At 39.6% G+C, this 15,431-nt stretch overlaps 1 protein-coding gene across 1 annotated transcript; it reads left to right on the top strand.

The window, feature by feature from the left end:
* The first annotated feature begins 7,814 nt into the window (after positions 1-7,814).
* LOC309665835 (protein ABHD12B-like) lies at positions 7,815-12,932 on the top strand. Its single transcript, XM_082472557.1, has one exon. The coding sequence runs from the start codon at positions 10,016-10,018 to the stop codon at positions 10,892-10,894; it is 879 nt and encodes a 292-aa protein (XP_082328683.1). The 5' UTR covers positions 7,815-10,015; the 3' UTR covers positions 10,895-12,932.
* Positions 12,933-15,431: the final 2,499 nt, after the last annotated feature.

Genomic DNA, 15,431 nt, shown 5'->3' with positions numbered 1-15,431 from the left:
CAATCTCAGCTGGTGGAAATACTTTGCAGAAATGGGGAAAGTTTCTCCAGGAGACTGTATATGTTACTTCTCCAACAGCCAGGATTGATGGGTCCAGGGGTCAAGGGGTGGAAATGGGAGTGGCACCACTCACTATACCCCTGGTCACCTACTAGAACAATTATTGCTTCCTCTTCCCATGACCTTACACTCTGATGGCCTAGATGTCTCTGTTACAAAAGGGAAGGAGACCTGATAAAGGCTCAGTTGAACCACAGGTGAAGACTTCTCCCTAGCCACCTTGGATTCCTCATGCCTGTGAATCAACAGGCAAAAAAAGGCAGTAGTTACTCTGCTGGCTGGGATGACTGATCCTGTCTTCCAAGGGGAAATTGGAGGTCTACTCCACGATGGAGGTAATGAAGAGTATGTCTGGAATACAGGAGATCCCTAGGGTGTTTCTTAGTATTACCATGCCCTGTGGTTAAGGTCAATGGAAAACTACAAAAACCCAATCCAGGCAGGACTACTGATGGCCCAGACCCCTCAGGAATGAAAGCCTGGGTCACCCCACCAGGCAGAGAACCATGACCAGCTGAGGTGCTTATTGAAGCAAAGTGAATGAGTAGTAGAGGAAAGTAGTTATAAATACCAGCTCCAGCACATGACCTGCTTCAGAAATGAAGACCATAACTGTCATGACTATTTCCTCCTTATTTTGTTATGAGTGTGTGTGCATGTTAAGCATCTTGGCTTTCTTGCTTCTTTATCCCTTTATCGAGGAATATAAGATATATTGATTTTATATCATAGTATTTAAGTATTGTAAGGTTTCCATCATAGTACTGTAGTTTTGAAATATCAAGGAGAAGAATAAACATGATGCAAGGACTTTTCGTCCTCCTCAGGGAAAGTGTTAGTACATTTTCGGGTGTATGCAGGACAGTTGTATCATGTTAGCTGAAATTATGACTTTGTTATTGTCTTTATTTGGAGATTAAGTATGGTTTAAGGAGATGAATATGAGTGCCAAGTTGACAAAGTGTGGCCTCATGAGGGTTAATTTTATGTGTCAACTGAAAGGGTGTTTTGGGATGAGATTTATGTATTTAAATTTGTTAACTTTGAGCTGATTGCTCTCTATAATGTGTGTGGGGATCATCCAGCCAGTTGAAGGCCGGAATAGAACAAAAACACTGGCTGCCTCAAGCACAAGGAATTCCTCTGCAGACTGCATTCAGAAGTCATCTGCATCAGAGTGCCTCCTGGGTCTCCAGCCTGCCAGCCTACACTGCAGATTTGAACATTTCAGCCCCCACAATTACCTGAGCCAATTTCTTACAAGTAACCTCTCTACGTATATGCATATCCTATTGGTTTGTTTCTCTGGAGTACTCTGACTAATGCAGCTATTCATACCCTCAGGAAGCATCCGTCCTTGTTACCAAACCCTCCTCCCACCCACTCCCCTGTGGGCCTCACATGCACCACAGACCACCAGCAATTTATTCTCTCTTATCCGAATCACACATTCACAACTGGAAGCATATCTTCTTCCTTAGGCATTCACCATCCAGCCCTTCCCATATCCGTGACTTGTAGCCACTCTCCTTGTCTCTTCTAATTAATTTTCCAAATCTTAGCCACAGGGACACTTCTAGATCGTAAGTGTCCTTGTTTAAACACTTAACTGGCAAATGGTTTTTCTCAGACTCAGCTCCAAGCTTGGCTAAGAGACTCCATGTGATGGGGTCGGCTCCCTCTCTCACACTTCCTGTGACCACATTTGTTTCCTTTGAGCTACCTGTTCCCGGTGTGTTCTCTTTCCCGCAGCTCTCAGTTGGTGGCTCTCCTTTGGGGATGTATTGATCAAGGTTCTCTGGGGAAAACAAACCAAGAGGACATACATAGATACATAGAAAGGGACTTATTGTAAGGCTGTGAATGACTATGGAGGCTAATTCCCACAATCTGCCATCTGCAAGCAGGAAGCCCGGAAGGGCTGTGGTGTGGTTCCGGCTCAAACATGAAGGCCTGAGAACCATTGCCAGTCCAAAGGCCCAAGACCCAAGAGCACTCCTGTCCCGAGCACAGGAGGAGAGGGAAGCCCAGCTCATGCAGAGAACAAATCTGGCTTTCCTCTGCCTTTTCTTCTCTTCAGGCCCTTAATGAATGGGATGTTGGCTACCTGCATCGGTGAGTGATGTCTTTCTTAAACCTAATGATTCAAATGCTAATACCTCTGGAATCACTCTCACAAACACACCCAGAAAAAATACTTCACCAGCTATCTGGGCAACTCTTAGCCCAGTCAAGCTGACACATAAAATTATCCATCACTGGCGTGGGGAGGGGCATGATAGTTCTACCGTCTGCTCACCCCCATTTCCTCAGAACCTTCTGGAAGCTTTTTCTACAATGCCTAAGCCCAACCTTTCTTTGTGCTCTGTTCACATACTCTGGGAAAGTGATCATCACACTTTATTCAAATCACCTTCTTTTTTTAATGAAATAAGTCAGACAGACTTATATGTGGAATCTAAAAAAATATATATAACAGAACAGAAACGGACTCACATATATAGAGAACAAACTGGTGGTTACCAGTGGGCAGCGGGGGGGAGGAGCAAGATGGGGTAGGGGATTAAGAGGCATAAACTACTATGTATAAAATAAATAAGATACAAGGGTATATTGTACAGCACAGGGAGATATAGCCATTATTTTATAATAATTTTAAATGGAGTATAATCTATAAAAATCTTGAATCACTATGTTGTACGCCTGAAACTAAGATACGATGGTGGACCAACTATATTGCAATCACCTTTTTAACTATCAATGTCCTTCACTCACTATTAAACTTCACAGTCTATAGTGTCTGGCATTGAGATGGTACTAAATAAAGTTTTGTTTATTGAATGAATAACAGAATTTTCTATTGTTCTCCAATTGTGTGTAGCAAAAAAGCTATTGTAGTCAAGTGGCTGTCACCTTTTTCTCAAATATTTAGTATATGGGATTTAGAATGCGGAAATAAAACATTCGGTTTGGGGTTCAGAAAACAGAAATTTAAGTTCTCAGGTCTGAGGTGTTTTGACTTACATTAATACAAGTACTTTTCAAGTGCAGCTCTTCCCCTTGCTGATCTATTGAGCATACATGCTAAAGGAAAATAGTCTGAGTTTTCTGTCTGATTTTTGTTCTCTTATTTTTTTTTCCTGCCAAGGAGATTTGGGACACATAAATCATTAATGTGTGTTTTTATATATCTTGGTGGTCAGTGATGAGAGAGTTTAAGGTAACATAAATCCATTTTGTGGTTATTTATGAGAGATACTTTCGGAGTGTAGAATTCAGTACAAGTCCTATGGATGACCTTCAGATAAGAGCCTGGCTTGAGCCTGTACATTTGGAAATGGACAGAGTTCTTTTTACAGTCTACTTTTAGTAGAATATCATAGGAGCATCGTCTACTACTGTAACTCTTCCCATTTCTCTTTTACAAGACTTGTTACTTTCCTAGCTTGGGTAGGAGTAAAAAACATACCAGCTACTCATCACTGACATTCAAGTACAAAACTAAATACTACAATAAAAACTTGGAGATAATTTTGTTCAAAAATAGTAGGAAGTGAAAATTTAACTTCACCTATGAAAAACTCCATAAGTTTCTACGTGAACAGAACTGATGGAAATCTGCTTATATTATTTGACACAACTGTTTAATTGCTCTTCATCTTCACTGATACAAATGAGGACATACCTCTTCTTTAGCTCCATATGCTGCTTGAAGGTAGAAAAATGTACTTCCTTTAAAATGTATAAAATCAGACTCTACACTGATTTGACTCCTCATCACTGCTTGCTATGTTCACTGGACTTTAATGTAGTAATCCCACGACATGCACAGAGAAACATTCACTATAAAATGAAAAGTCCAAAAATAGAAAAAAAAGGACTTTACCATTGCAAAGATTTCAGAAAAGTAATTCCATTTTACGGAAAAGAGATGGTAGGCTTAATGCCTTCTATTTTGTTTCAGTGTGATCACCTGAAAACGACATGAGAGCAATACATAATTCAAATATCTTTAAAAATTGAACCATATACTTTTACAGGTCTAATAGGAAATCAATGCAAATCTACTTTTTACAGGACCAATATGTCTGCATGGTTATAATACCAATTGTCCTTACCTGTGATCTCTCTCTCTCTCTCTCTCAATCACCATTCCTGGAGTTTTATGGAATCAAAGATATTCTAACAATAGATGAAGTGAGTTGACAGATACATTACAAGATCTAAAGAGTACTGTTTGATATATCAGATTTTACTGTTCAAGTCATTTGCACAAACATTTGCTTATTATTTATGTTCCTATATTTTTCAAAGTACATAGAAGAACCCAAATACTATTTGGGTGGTTGTGTATAGACTACCATAAGAATGTCACATTCATGAGCAAATCATTCTCTTAATGTAATCATTGCATCTGCTTTCTAGAACAAGCTGAATTTTTTTTTATAATAATTTTTTTTTTTAATTTTTTATTTTTTTATTTATTTTTGGCTGTGTTGGGTCTTCGTTTCTGTGCGAGGGCTTTCTCTAGTTGCGGCGAGTGGGGGCCACTCTTCATTGCGGTGCGTTGGCCTCTCACTGTCACGGCCTCTCTTGTTGCGGAGCACAGGCTCCAGACGCGCAGGCTCAGTAGTTGTGGCTCACGGACCTAGTTGCTCCGTGGCATGTGGGATCTTCGCAGACCAGGGCTCGAACCCATGTCCCCTGCATTGACAGGCAGATTCTCAACCATTGCGCCACCATGGAAGCCTAAGCTAAATTTTTATATCAATCTCTGTTCAGGTCTTATGTGGAAAAATATGTTAATATAACATTCCATCTCAATGAAGACCGCAAAACTGTTGAAAAATAAAGAAACCAGCAAGCGAGTATAAACTAGCATGTTTAAAAAAAAGGAATTAAAAAATGTATCCATTATTTTGGGTAAAACATGGCTATGTTTCCTTTCCATCAGTATAAATAGTGGGAATGTCTGGCTCTATTCTAAAATCTGTTACTATAAGTTGCTTTAGAAGGACAAAAGTTGAGCAATCACCTGGAAGTGTCTTGCTGAGTGTGGACTGTGTGTTAGACCACATTCTAACTCATGTTCCACTTGTGTCCCCTGTAGCCTGAAGCAGGACATGTACTTGCCCTGACCCTCATACCTCTGGTCTCTAAACTGAGAGCCACACCTATCCCATTCACTGCTGTGACACTGAATGACATATCATATAAAGCACTTAGAATGGCGCTAGCACACAATATGTGATCAATAAAAATTATCTATAAATATCAACATTAATAGTATTTGGGTTCTTCTATGTACTTTGAAAAATATAGGAACATAAATAGTATTCATTCTGCAATTTTCTGTTCTCTAACTCACCTTGTCTGCTTTGACACTGAGTTTTTAGTGCTCTCATGGAGTGAATTGCTGTTTTTTGATTTATTGGGAGAGGTTGACCAACATTACAATAATCCGTTCCTTGAAAGGTAGTGGAATTCAGGTGTAAAACATTTGATACTAATGTTTTCTTCATGGGATGACTTGTAGTTACTGATTCCGCTTTTTAATGATTATAAGACTTCCAGGATGTTATATTTTTCTAGAAATCTTTCTATTCTGACAAAATTGACAAATTTGTTGGCTTTTATTATCTCATTTAAATGTCAGTATCTGATGGTCCTATGCCATTTCCCACTTTTCGTTCTTCATAACAGTGATTTTTGCTCCTAAATCTCCTTCTCCTCATCATCCTTCATCTCCATCCGTCTTGGTAGAGGTTTGTCTTTCGTTTTCTTGATTTCGCTTTTGTGATTAGTTTCCTGTTTCGTTAGTTAACTTCCTCCATTTTTTTTTTCCCTATCATCAGTTATTTTGATATCTATTCTGTTATTTTTTAAAACTTAAATTTATGCTTAGCTCACAAACATTCCCTCATTCCTACTTCCTTATGTAGTATTTAATGCCTTTGTTTTCCTTTAAGCATTATTTTAGCTGAGTTCCACAAGTACCAGTGTATTCTACTTTCATTATTTTTCAGTTACAAGTATGTTTTTACATTTCTACTGTAATTTCTTCTTATATCTATGCAGTATTTAAAAACATTGTTTTCCTTTTACTGTATGGAGGTTTTACATTTATCCTCTCTTTTATAAAATTCTAATTTAATTATAATACGGACTAATTAATATAAAATATTTCCATTTTTTGTCACTTGACATATTGCCTATACCTAATAAGAAGTTAAATTTTGTAAATGTCACATGGGTGCAGGGTTCTATCTCTATTATTCCAATAAATCAAGACATTAATTTTTTTTTATTTTTAATTAATTAATTAATTAATTAATTAATGGCTGTGTTGGGTCTTCATTTCTGTGCAAGGACTTTCTCTAGTTGTGGCAAGCGGGGGCCACTCTTCATCGTGGTGCGCGGGCCTCTCACTATCACGGCCTCTCTTGTTGCGGAGCACAGGCTCCAGATGCGCAGGCTCAGTAATTGTGGCTCACGGGCCCAGCTGTTCCGCAGCATGTGGGATCTTCCCAGACCAGGGCTCGAACCCGTGTCCCCTGCATTGGCAGGCAGATTCTCAACCACTGCACCACCAGGGAAGCCCCGACATTAATTTTTTTATGCAAAGTATCTTTCTAACTAAACTTTAATCACTTTGAACTTTCAATACTTTAAAAACCAGTTGAGCACTCCTGATTTGATAGTGCGTTTATCAGCTTCACTTACAACTTGCTTTATATTTACATTATTTCATTTTTTTAGACTCTCAATGCATTTTTCCCATAATGATGCCTTTGTTCTACGTCTTTTTGTCCAATATCAATATAATACAGATCTAATATTAATATACATCTGAGATTTTCTGGGCTTTGCTTTTTGATGTGTTCATACACACACACACAGTTTTTCAAACTCTCATGCCTTTTTTTTTTTTTTTTTGAAATTCACGTTCTTTTATTTATTTATTTATTTATTTATGGTGGTGGCCCCCAAGCTGTAAGCTTATTCAGCTTTCTGCTTTCCGGAGAACTGCTTGTCTCTTTCTTGGTATGCACTCCTGACGCTGCGGTATTGAGCGTAAAAAAGGAAAATGGCTTGCGGCCAGTTTCGTTCCAGGTGCCTGCTCTGGATCTAAGAGCCCCTGGTTGTTTCCCAGAAGAAGGACGTGCTGCCCTGAGGGGGAAGTCTGTATCTCCAAAGAATGGCCCATAAGGCATGCTGACGCATAGATAGTGGCGCATAGATAGTGGCGCATAGATAGTGGCGCATAGATAGTGGCAACAGAATTATGTGGAAATACAAGGTTTACTGATTTGTTGTCTAGTATTCGTTCCGTACTAAACCTATATATACATTCATGCTCTTTGAATAAACTTGCCTTGCAACCATCAGTTGTCTTGGCCCTTCTGACCCCATACTGGTGCTTTTCAGTTCCTTACCCCTCACCGCCAGGAACTTCTAGCTTTCTGCAGCCGGTCTGCGGCAATTTATGACTGTGTTGAGTCTTCATTTCTGTGCGAGGGCTTTCTCTAGTTGCGGCAAGTGGGGAGCACTCTTCATCGCGGTGCGCGGGCCTCTCACCATCGCGGCCTCTCTTGTTGTGGAGCACAGGCTCCAGACGCGCAGGCTCAGTAATTGTGGCTCATGGGCCCAGTTGCTCCGTGGCATGTGGGATCTTCCCAGACCAGGGCTCAAACCCTGTCCCCTGCATTGGCAGGCAGATTCTCAACCACTGCGCCACCAGGGAAGCCCTCTCATGACTTTTTAAAACATAGTATTGAAGTATAACACATATACAGTCAAATCTTAAGCTTGATAAGTTCTTACAAACTGAATACACCAAAGCAACCAGCACACAGATTAAAAGCAGACAGACAGAACACTTCCAGCATCCCAGGCATTCACTCCGTGCCCCGTTTCAATTACCACCCATCATACTCCAGGGTTAACTACCATCACGACTTCACATTCTAGTTTGGCCAGCAATTGAATTTTATGTAAAGGGGGTCACAAAAAGAGTACTCTTTTGTGCGTGGTTTACTGAACTTGAACATCGTGTTTGTGAGATTCCTCAACGCTCTTGCATTTGCTCATTTTACTGAGTTTATGTATCCATTCTCAGGAAATGGGAGTACGCATAGCTTCTAGTTGGACGATTTAACCAGTGTTGCTCTGATATTCTTGTATGTAGCGTTGGGTGTTCCATGTGCTTATGCTTCAATTATATCACTTAAAAATATTATATAAAAAAATTTTTCCTGCACCCTATCTGAAAAATTGCTTTAAACCTCAAGTTAGACCACTTATATAATATTTTTAAAGACACATTCACACACATATATATGTCTATATATGTAATAATATAGAGACATATATATAAAAATTTCTTTTTGCCTTGATATGATTTTATTACCTCTTTTTTGCCTTTTTAAAAACCAATTTAATTTTTGTTTCTTTATTACATATTTTCCATCAGCTGGCTTGGAACTAATTTACTCAATTTCTCCTTTCTATTGTCTTAGTGGTTAATTTTGAAATTTTAATGGGTACTTATAATATTTTAACTCCTCACATCTTACATGTTACTACTGACAACATTTCAATTCAGTCCTCTTAATTCTACCCTAATTGTTATCATTAATGTTCCTTTATATACAATGTTTGTTTAGATTTTCTAATGTGTGTTGCCTTTTTTTAGGGATCACTTTTCTTCTTTGTTAAGTTCAACAAAGTTCAACTTAAAGTTCAACAAATAAATTAAAAGAAAATGTTTATTTGTATTCCTCTGAGAATATCCTCAGGTCACTTTGTCTCTTGAGAAGTTATTTTGCTGGATATACAATTCTAGTTTCACAGATATTCCTTAACTGTCTCTTGGAGATGTTACTCTACCATTTTTTGGCTTCTATTTTTGCAGTTGTAAATCTGTTGCTCATCACACTGGCATATCTTTGTAAGTGAGCTATCATTTCTCATGGTCTGCTTCAATTAACTTTGCCTTTTCTTTGCTATTTTGTCTATAGTTTCACTAAAATATGTCTAAGAAAGAATTTCTGGTTTCTTGTTTTTTCTTCCTTTCCTTTCCTTTTCTTTCTTTGCTTATGGCATACATAGTACTTTCTGTACTTGTGAGTTTGTACTTTTTAATCATTTCTAGGAAATTCTCAGCCATTCATCTAATCAATTATTGCCACAGCTCTCCTCTCTCTTGAACTCCTGTTCAAATATCAGTGTGACTTTCTCTTTGGGTTTCATCTCTTTTCTTCCATCATCTCATTACTTTTTATTACATTCTGGATTATTTCCTACATATACCTGCCAATCCACTAGGTTTCTCATGAGCTCTGAGTTGGATGTTTAATGCAGTATTTGAGATTGGAGTTTTACAAATTTGTATTTTATGCTACGTCTTTTCAAATATTTTCAGTTAGAGTTATTTTATATTCTGTATCTGATAACCAACTCTGTTATTTGTTGGTGACTCTTTCTTATAGTGGTTTCTTTCCCTGTGTGTTTAGGATCTTTTATTCTGATCTCCCATTGGTTGAAATTAATCTGTGGAAATCCAGGGACAAAAATTGTGGCTGTTTTCTTCTAGGAGCATTTTCTTCTGTCTGCAATCAGAGTATTACCCAAGCGGGACCACTCTGGCCAACTATCAGAATCTCTAGTTTATTCTAAAAATATTTCAGGCAGCCCCCGCCGGGGAGGCGGGTGGCCGGGCACAGCTCTGGGCTACCGGCGGCAGCTCCCGTGGCTGCGGCCGTGGTGGATCGGGATGTGATGTGGGGTGGAGACAGACGAGCAGGGCCGCGTGACTGCGTGGTGGCACATGGTCACGCGGAACCTGAGATCTTTCCCATACTCCTGTTCAACACTCAGAAGAAAAACTTCCACTCTGTGTACCAGTTTTACAAGTAAATCATGAAAAGAACATATTTTCCCTCCTCTGGTGAACATGCTGATTTTTTTCAGCCTTTTGAAAGCACCATTTCTTGTGGATTTAAAGAAACCAGAGTTAAAGATTCCTCACGCAGTGAACTTCTACATTAAAGTTGAACCTAGGATGATTCTGGGTATCTGGTACACAGTTCCTAGCTGCCGGGGGGAGGATGCTAAGGGGAAGGGCCGTAGCTGGTATGAAGCAGCTCTCCATGATGGCAACCCAATTATTGTTTATCTTCATGGCAGTGCAGAGCACAGGACTACTCCTCATAGACTTGAGCTAGTAAAGGCGCTGAGTGATGGTGGTTTTCATGTCTCGTCTGTTGACTCTAGAGGGTTTGGGGACTCGACGGGTAAGCCCACAGAGGATGGGCTGACTTCGGATGCTATTTGTGTCTACGAGTGGACCAAGGCAAGAAGTGGTACCACCCCCGTGTGTCTCTGGGGCCACTCTCTGGGAACAGGAGTTACAATAAATGCTGCAAAAGTTCTAGAAGAGGAAGGATTCCCAGTTGATACTGTTATCCTGGAAGCTCTATTTACCAACATATGGGTTGCAAGTATCAATTATCCCTTGTTAAAGATTTACCGGAAACTTCCAGGATTTTTAAGCATGCTTATGGATGCCCTGAGGAAAGATGAACTAGTCTCCCTCAATGATGAAAATGTTAAATTCCTGTCTTCTCCCCTTCTTATCATACACGGTGAGGATGACAGAATGGTGCCTTTGGAATTTGGAAAAAAGCTCTATGAAATTTCACACAATGCGTATAGGAACAAAGAGAGGGTGAAGATGGTGACCTTCCCTCCTGGCTTCCAACACAACTTCCTTTGTAAAAGCTCCACACTGTTAAAAACCATGAGAGATTTCCTGAGCCAGCAGTGGGCATGAGGTATGAGTAGAGCGGAGAGCAAAGACTTGGTCCAAACACCACTTGTGATGTATATTTCTTATGTAAAACTGTAGTGGGCTGCTTGGGTGAGCTGAAGTTACTGACATTTCTACAAGTCACTTGCCTTTTAGTAAAAGAAAGCATGGATGCTGGGAAAAAATAAATAAATAAAAACATTTCAAGTTCTCCGCTGTCAGTTTGTTGTTGGCCCAATACTTAGACTCTTGTTTATAGGATTCATGTTGACATTTGCTTTTATCAGCTCTTGTTTTCATTCAGATTATTTTTTGCCTCTTGGAGATTCCCCTTACTTTGTGCAAGCCCATAAGTACAATTAAAAGTGTATTATATGCAGTGTTTAGTTGTTTTCCAGGATCAAGTTCCTTCTGAATACATTAGTATCTTGTTTTCTATATTATTTGAAATGAAAGATGTCAGTTTAGTGCTTTTGTATGCGTTGTAATTTTATTACATTTTTTTTTACCTATCTCAATGAGTGATATCACTAGAATTTTCCACCATAGTTCCTTTTATCATAAAAGGCCATACGTGTAGATATAATATGAAACACAAAGTGAAAAGTACTCTTAGTAAGGGATGAAAAAGTAGCTATTGTATAAAATGGGCATAAACTCTTTTTATGTGTTACTCTTTAAAGAAATAGATAAAAGTAGTATTCCTTGCCATTGTAGCAGGAATGGTGGCTGAGCCAGCATTTTACGTGTCCTCATGCCCCTCCCACTCCTACCTACTGTGGTTGGGCAGAACCCAGTGACAAATTCTAGACAGTGGGCTATGGATGAAGGTGATGTGTCATGTCCAGGAGAACAAGAGAGCTGAACAGGACACTCAGGCATCTCTTCCCTCCCACAGTGACAAGGAAGCCCATGGACCCACCTTCTGGATCCTCAGCATCAAAGACGCTGTATTGCTCAGCCCCTCCCCAACAGCAGTGCCCTAGATTACTGCTCAGACCAGCAGCGAATATTCACCCTAGCAGGATTAGTCATGGAGATTTGAGGGGTGGTTCTTACAGCAAAACCTAGCTTCACCTGAGCAGTCCAGTAAAACACTATTTTAGGGAGATTCTTAATAACCATTTATGGGAACATTTTTTTCTGAAATTTAGCGTGTTCACAACCAAGTTCTTCGCCTTCTCTCCCTGCCCCATCCTCCCCCTTCCGTGTGGTGCCGTGGCTTGTGTGGGATTCTTTGTGGAGCATGGGGTGATCATCAGGTATGAAGCCCAAAGCAAGTTCCTTCACGTTCATCCTCACTTTGTCTTCTGGAATATGACCTTAATTAGTGTACTTGTTTCAAAGGATTGTTCTGAGAATGAAAACAGTGATTGCATGGAAAGCACACATCATAGAAGCCAGCACAAAATATTCTCTTTAAGGTGATAGCCAGTAACCACATTTGATACAATATATTATCTAAAATGCCCAGTTTCTTAAAAAAATATGTAGTCTGCACAGAAACATGAAAGTATAATTATGACACATACACTGGAAAGAAAAGGGCAACACACAACTGCCTATGAGAGAATCTGAAAGAAGTCATTAGAGAAATGCAAGTTAAAATAACAAAGAGGTGCCACTATACACTTGTTAGAATAGCTAAAACCAAACCCCAATGTAATGGTTAATTTCGTGTCAACTTGGCTAGGCTACTTGCCTAGTTGTTGGGTCAAACCCTAGGCTAAAGGATGCTGTGAGGATATTTTTTACATATGAGGAACATTTAAATCAGTAGACGTTGAATAGGGCAGGTTACCCTCCATGAACTGGATTCACCTCATCCAATCAGTTTGAGGCCTTAGAATCAAAGACTGCAGTTTCCTAAAGAAGAAGAAATTTGGCCTCAAGAGAGCTACATAGAAACCCTGCCTAAGTTTCCAGCCAACCCTGCACATTTCAGAAATGAGACCACAACATCAACTCTTACCTGAATTCCCAGCCTGTCTGCTTGCCCTATGGAGTTCAGACTTAGAGCCCTCACAACCCTATGAGCTAATTCCTTAAAATAACTTCTCTCTCTCTCTCTCTCTCTATATATATATAATATATATATACATATGTATATGTGTATATGTATATATATCACATATGTAAGATATATATCTTATTGTAATAAGATTACAGTTGTTATTGTATCATTGATAAATTGTAACTTATATATAAAAATAAGGCATATCTTATTTTATCTATACAATATATATCAATATAAGATATGTATAAAAGATATATAGCTTACTTTTATATATAAGATATTATATATATAAATACATATATCTTATTAATATACCTACATACATATACATCTTACTGGTTCTCTTTCTCCATGCCAGTCCAATTGATGGCAAGGTTATGGAGTAACAGGAACTCTCATTTATATTTGGTGGAAATGCAAAATGGTTCAACAATTTTGGAAGACAATATGGTAGTTTTTTAAATAGCCAAAACTAGCCTTACCATATGATCCAGAAATTATGCTCCTAGGTATTTACCAAACTGATTTAAAAACTTACGTCCACATAGAAACTTGTAGCTAAATGTGTATTATAGCTTCATTCATAATTACCAGAATTCATCTTTAATAGATGAATGGATAAAAAGATTTTAGTTTATCCATACAATGGAATATTGTCCACTGATATAAAGAAATGAGCTGTCAAGACTTGAGTAAATCTTAAGTACATATTTCTGAGTGAAAGAAGCATTTCTGAAAAGACTACATACTGTATGATTACATTTCCATGGCATTCTGCAAAAGTCAGAACCATGGCAACAAAAGAGCAACATCTGTGGAGGCAGCTTGCGGATGTCTGCTGACCTGCTCCCAGTTTAACTGGTGGAAAGGATGAAAATCAACCATCTAAAGCCTCTTGAAATGATCCTAAGGGCAAACAGCCGATGAAGAAACATCAACTCAAGAAAATCTATGAAATTCCAGCAAAAGAAGTGAGAGTATGGCATTTGACTCAAGCGTACTCTCTCTTTCCCCATCCCAGCTCTACAAGGCAGACTCTGCTCCAGAGTGCAGCAGCAAGAGCGTAGGGTGCCCGCTCCCCTCAGCTCCTTTCTACATGGAGGAAGCTGGACTTCAGTGTTTCTCATCCCTCCCCCTGCAACCTGTTCCTGAGGTCAAGTCCTGGGTGAGTGTGGTCAAGAGGTGGGGCCTTCCTCCTCCACCCACCCTCCACTCATGCAAGAGAGGCTTTGCCTTGGGCACAGCAGCTGAGAATACTGGGGCACTCATTGCCTTTGCCCATGTCGTGCAGTGGTGGTGCCCCCCCGTCCCCCGGGAGAGGGAACCTGAGAGGGCATCCGGCTGCTTGCATGCTTGCAGACCTTCCACTGGTGTCATCTTTTTTGTGAGGGTGTCACTCAGGCAGAAGCTTGACGTGATGGCATCGCTAGTTCCAAAACCCTAGCTCAAAGATTTTCCTTGGGGGGCGTGGAGAAGCAGGGTGTAAAACAGCTCTATTTATCTTCCCAAAGGAAAAGACTTCATTTACGAGAGAGACTGAAGAAGTTCAAACCTAAGAGTAATCTCAAGAACAGTGGGGGAGGTCATGGTGAAAGGCAATTAGGGGAGATTCCTTGTTTAAATGAAGATACAGCTTAGACTATATAGACTGCATAGTCTGAGGAAGAGAACTGGGGAATAAGACAGCTGGGAAGAGCCCTCCTGGTGTCAGAACAAGTACTGAATTGGACTTCAGAAACAATGCCTTCCCAGATGCCTCAGTTTTATTAGATTAGGTTGTAAACAATGAATGTTCCAGGACATTGGTGTAAACAACAGCAGGATCAGCCAGAAATACATCAAATGAGTGTGGTCAGGGAAGACAGGAAAGAGAGGCCCACCAGTATCACTGCCATGCTGGGGAGTGATAGGCATACACCAAACTGCACTTCCTGGAGAGGCAACAGCAGAGGTTTAACACTGGGGCAGGGACAGGATGGGGGTAAGGAATGGAGGGGGATGGGGAGGAAGACTTCACTAAAATAATCCAGCCAGTTAGTAAAAAGTAAACCAGCTAATAACAATAACAAGACCCTGGGAATTCCCTGGTGGTTCAGTGGTTAGGACTTGGTTCTTTCACCAACAGGGCCTGGGTTTGATTCCTGGTTGGGGAACTAAGATCCCCACAAGCCACACAGCATGACCAAAAAAGCCCAAAAGAAACGAAAAACAACAACAACAATAAAAAATAAATAATAACAAGATCCTGGGATGGGGAAGGAACCAGTAACCAGATTTGACATATTATCTAAAATGCTCAGTTTTTTAAAAAAAATTATCTATATCTATCTTTATCTATCTATCTATCTATCTATCATCATGCAAAGAAATATGAAAGTATAAGTATGACACATACACTGGCAAAAAAGAGCAAAACGCAACTGCCTATGAGAACATATATCAGATTTAATAGGAAAAAAATACCTCAAAAGAACAATTATAAGTAAGTTAACAGAACTAAAGGAGAGCAAGCATGACTAAAGAATTAAAGAAAGGTATGAAGAC

Source organism: Balaenoptera physalus (assembly GCF_965194825.1).
Source record: "Balaenoptera physalus genome assembly, chromosome: 8".
NCBI lineage: Eukaryota > Metazoa > Chordata > Mammalia > Artiodactyla > Balaenopteridae > Balaenoptera > Balaenoptera physalus.
Note: the sequence above shows the minus strand (reverse complement) of the source record. Positions and strands in the feature narration are given on the sequence as shown.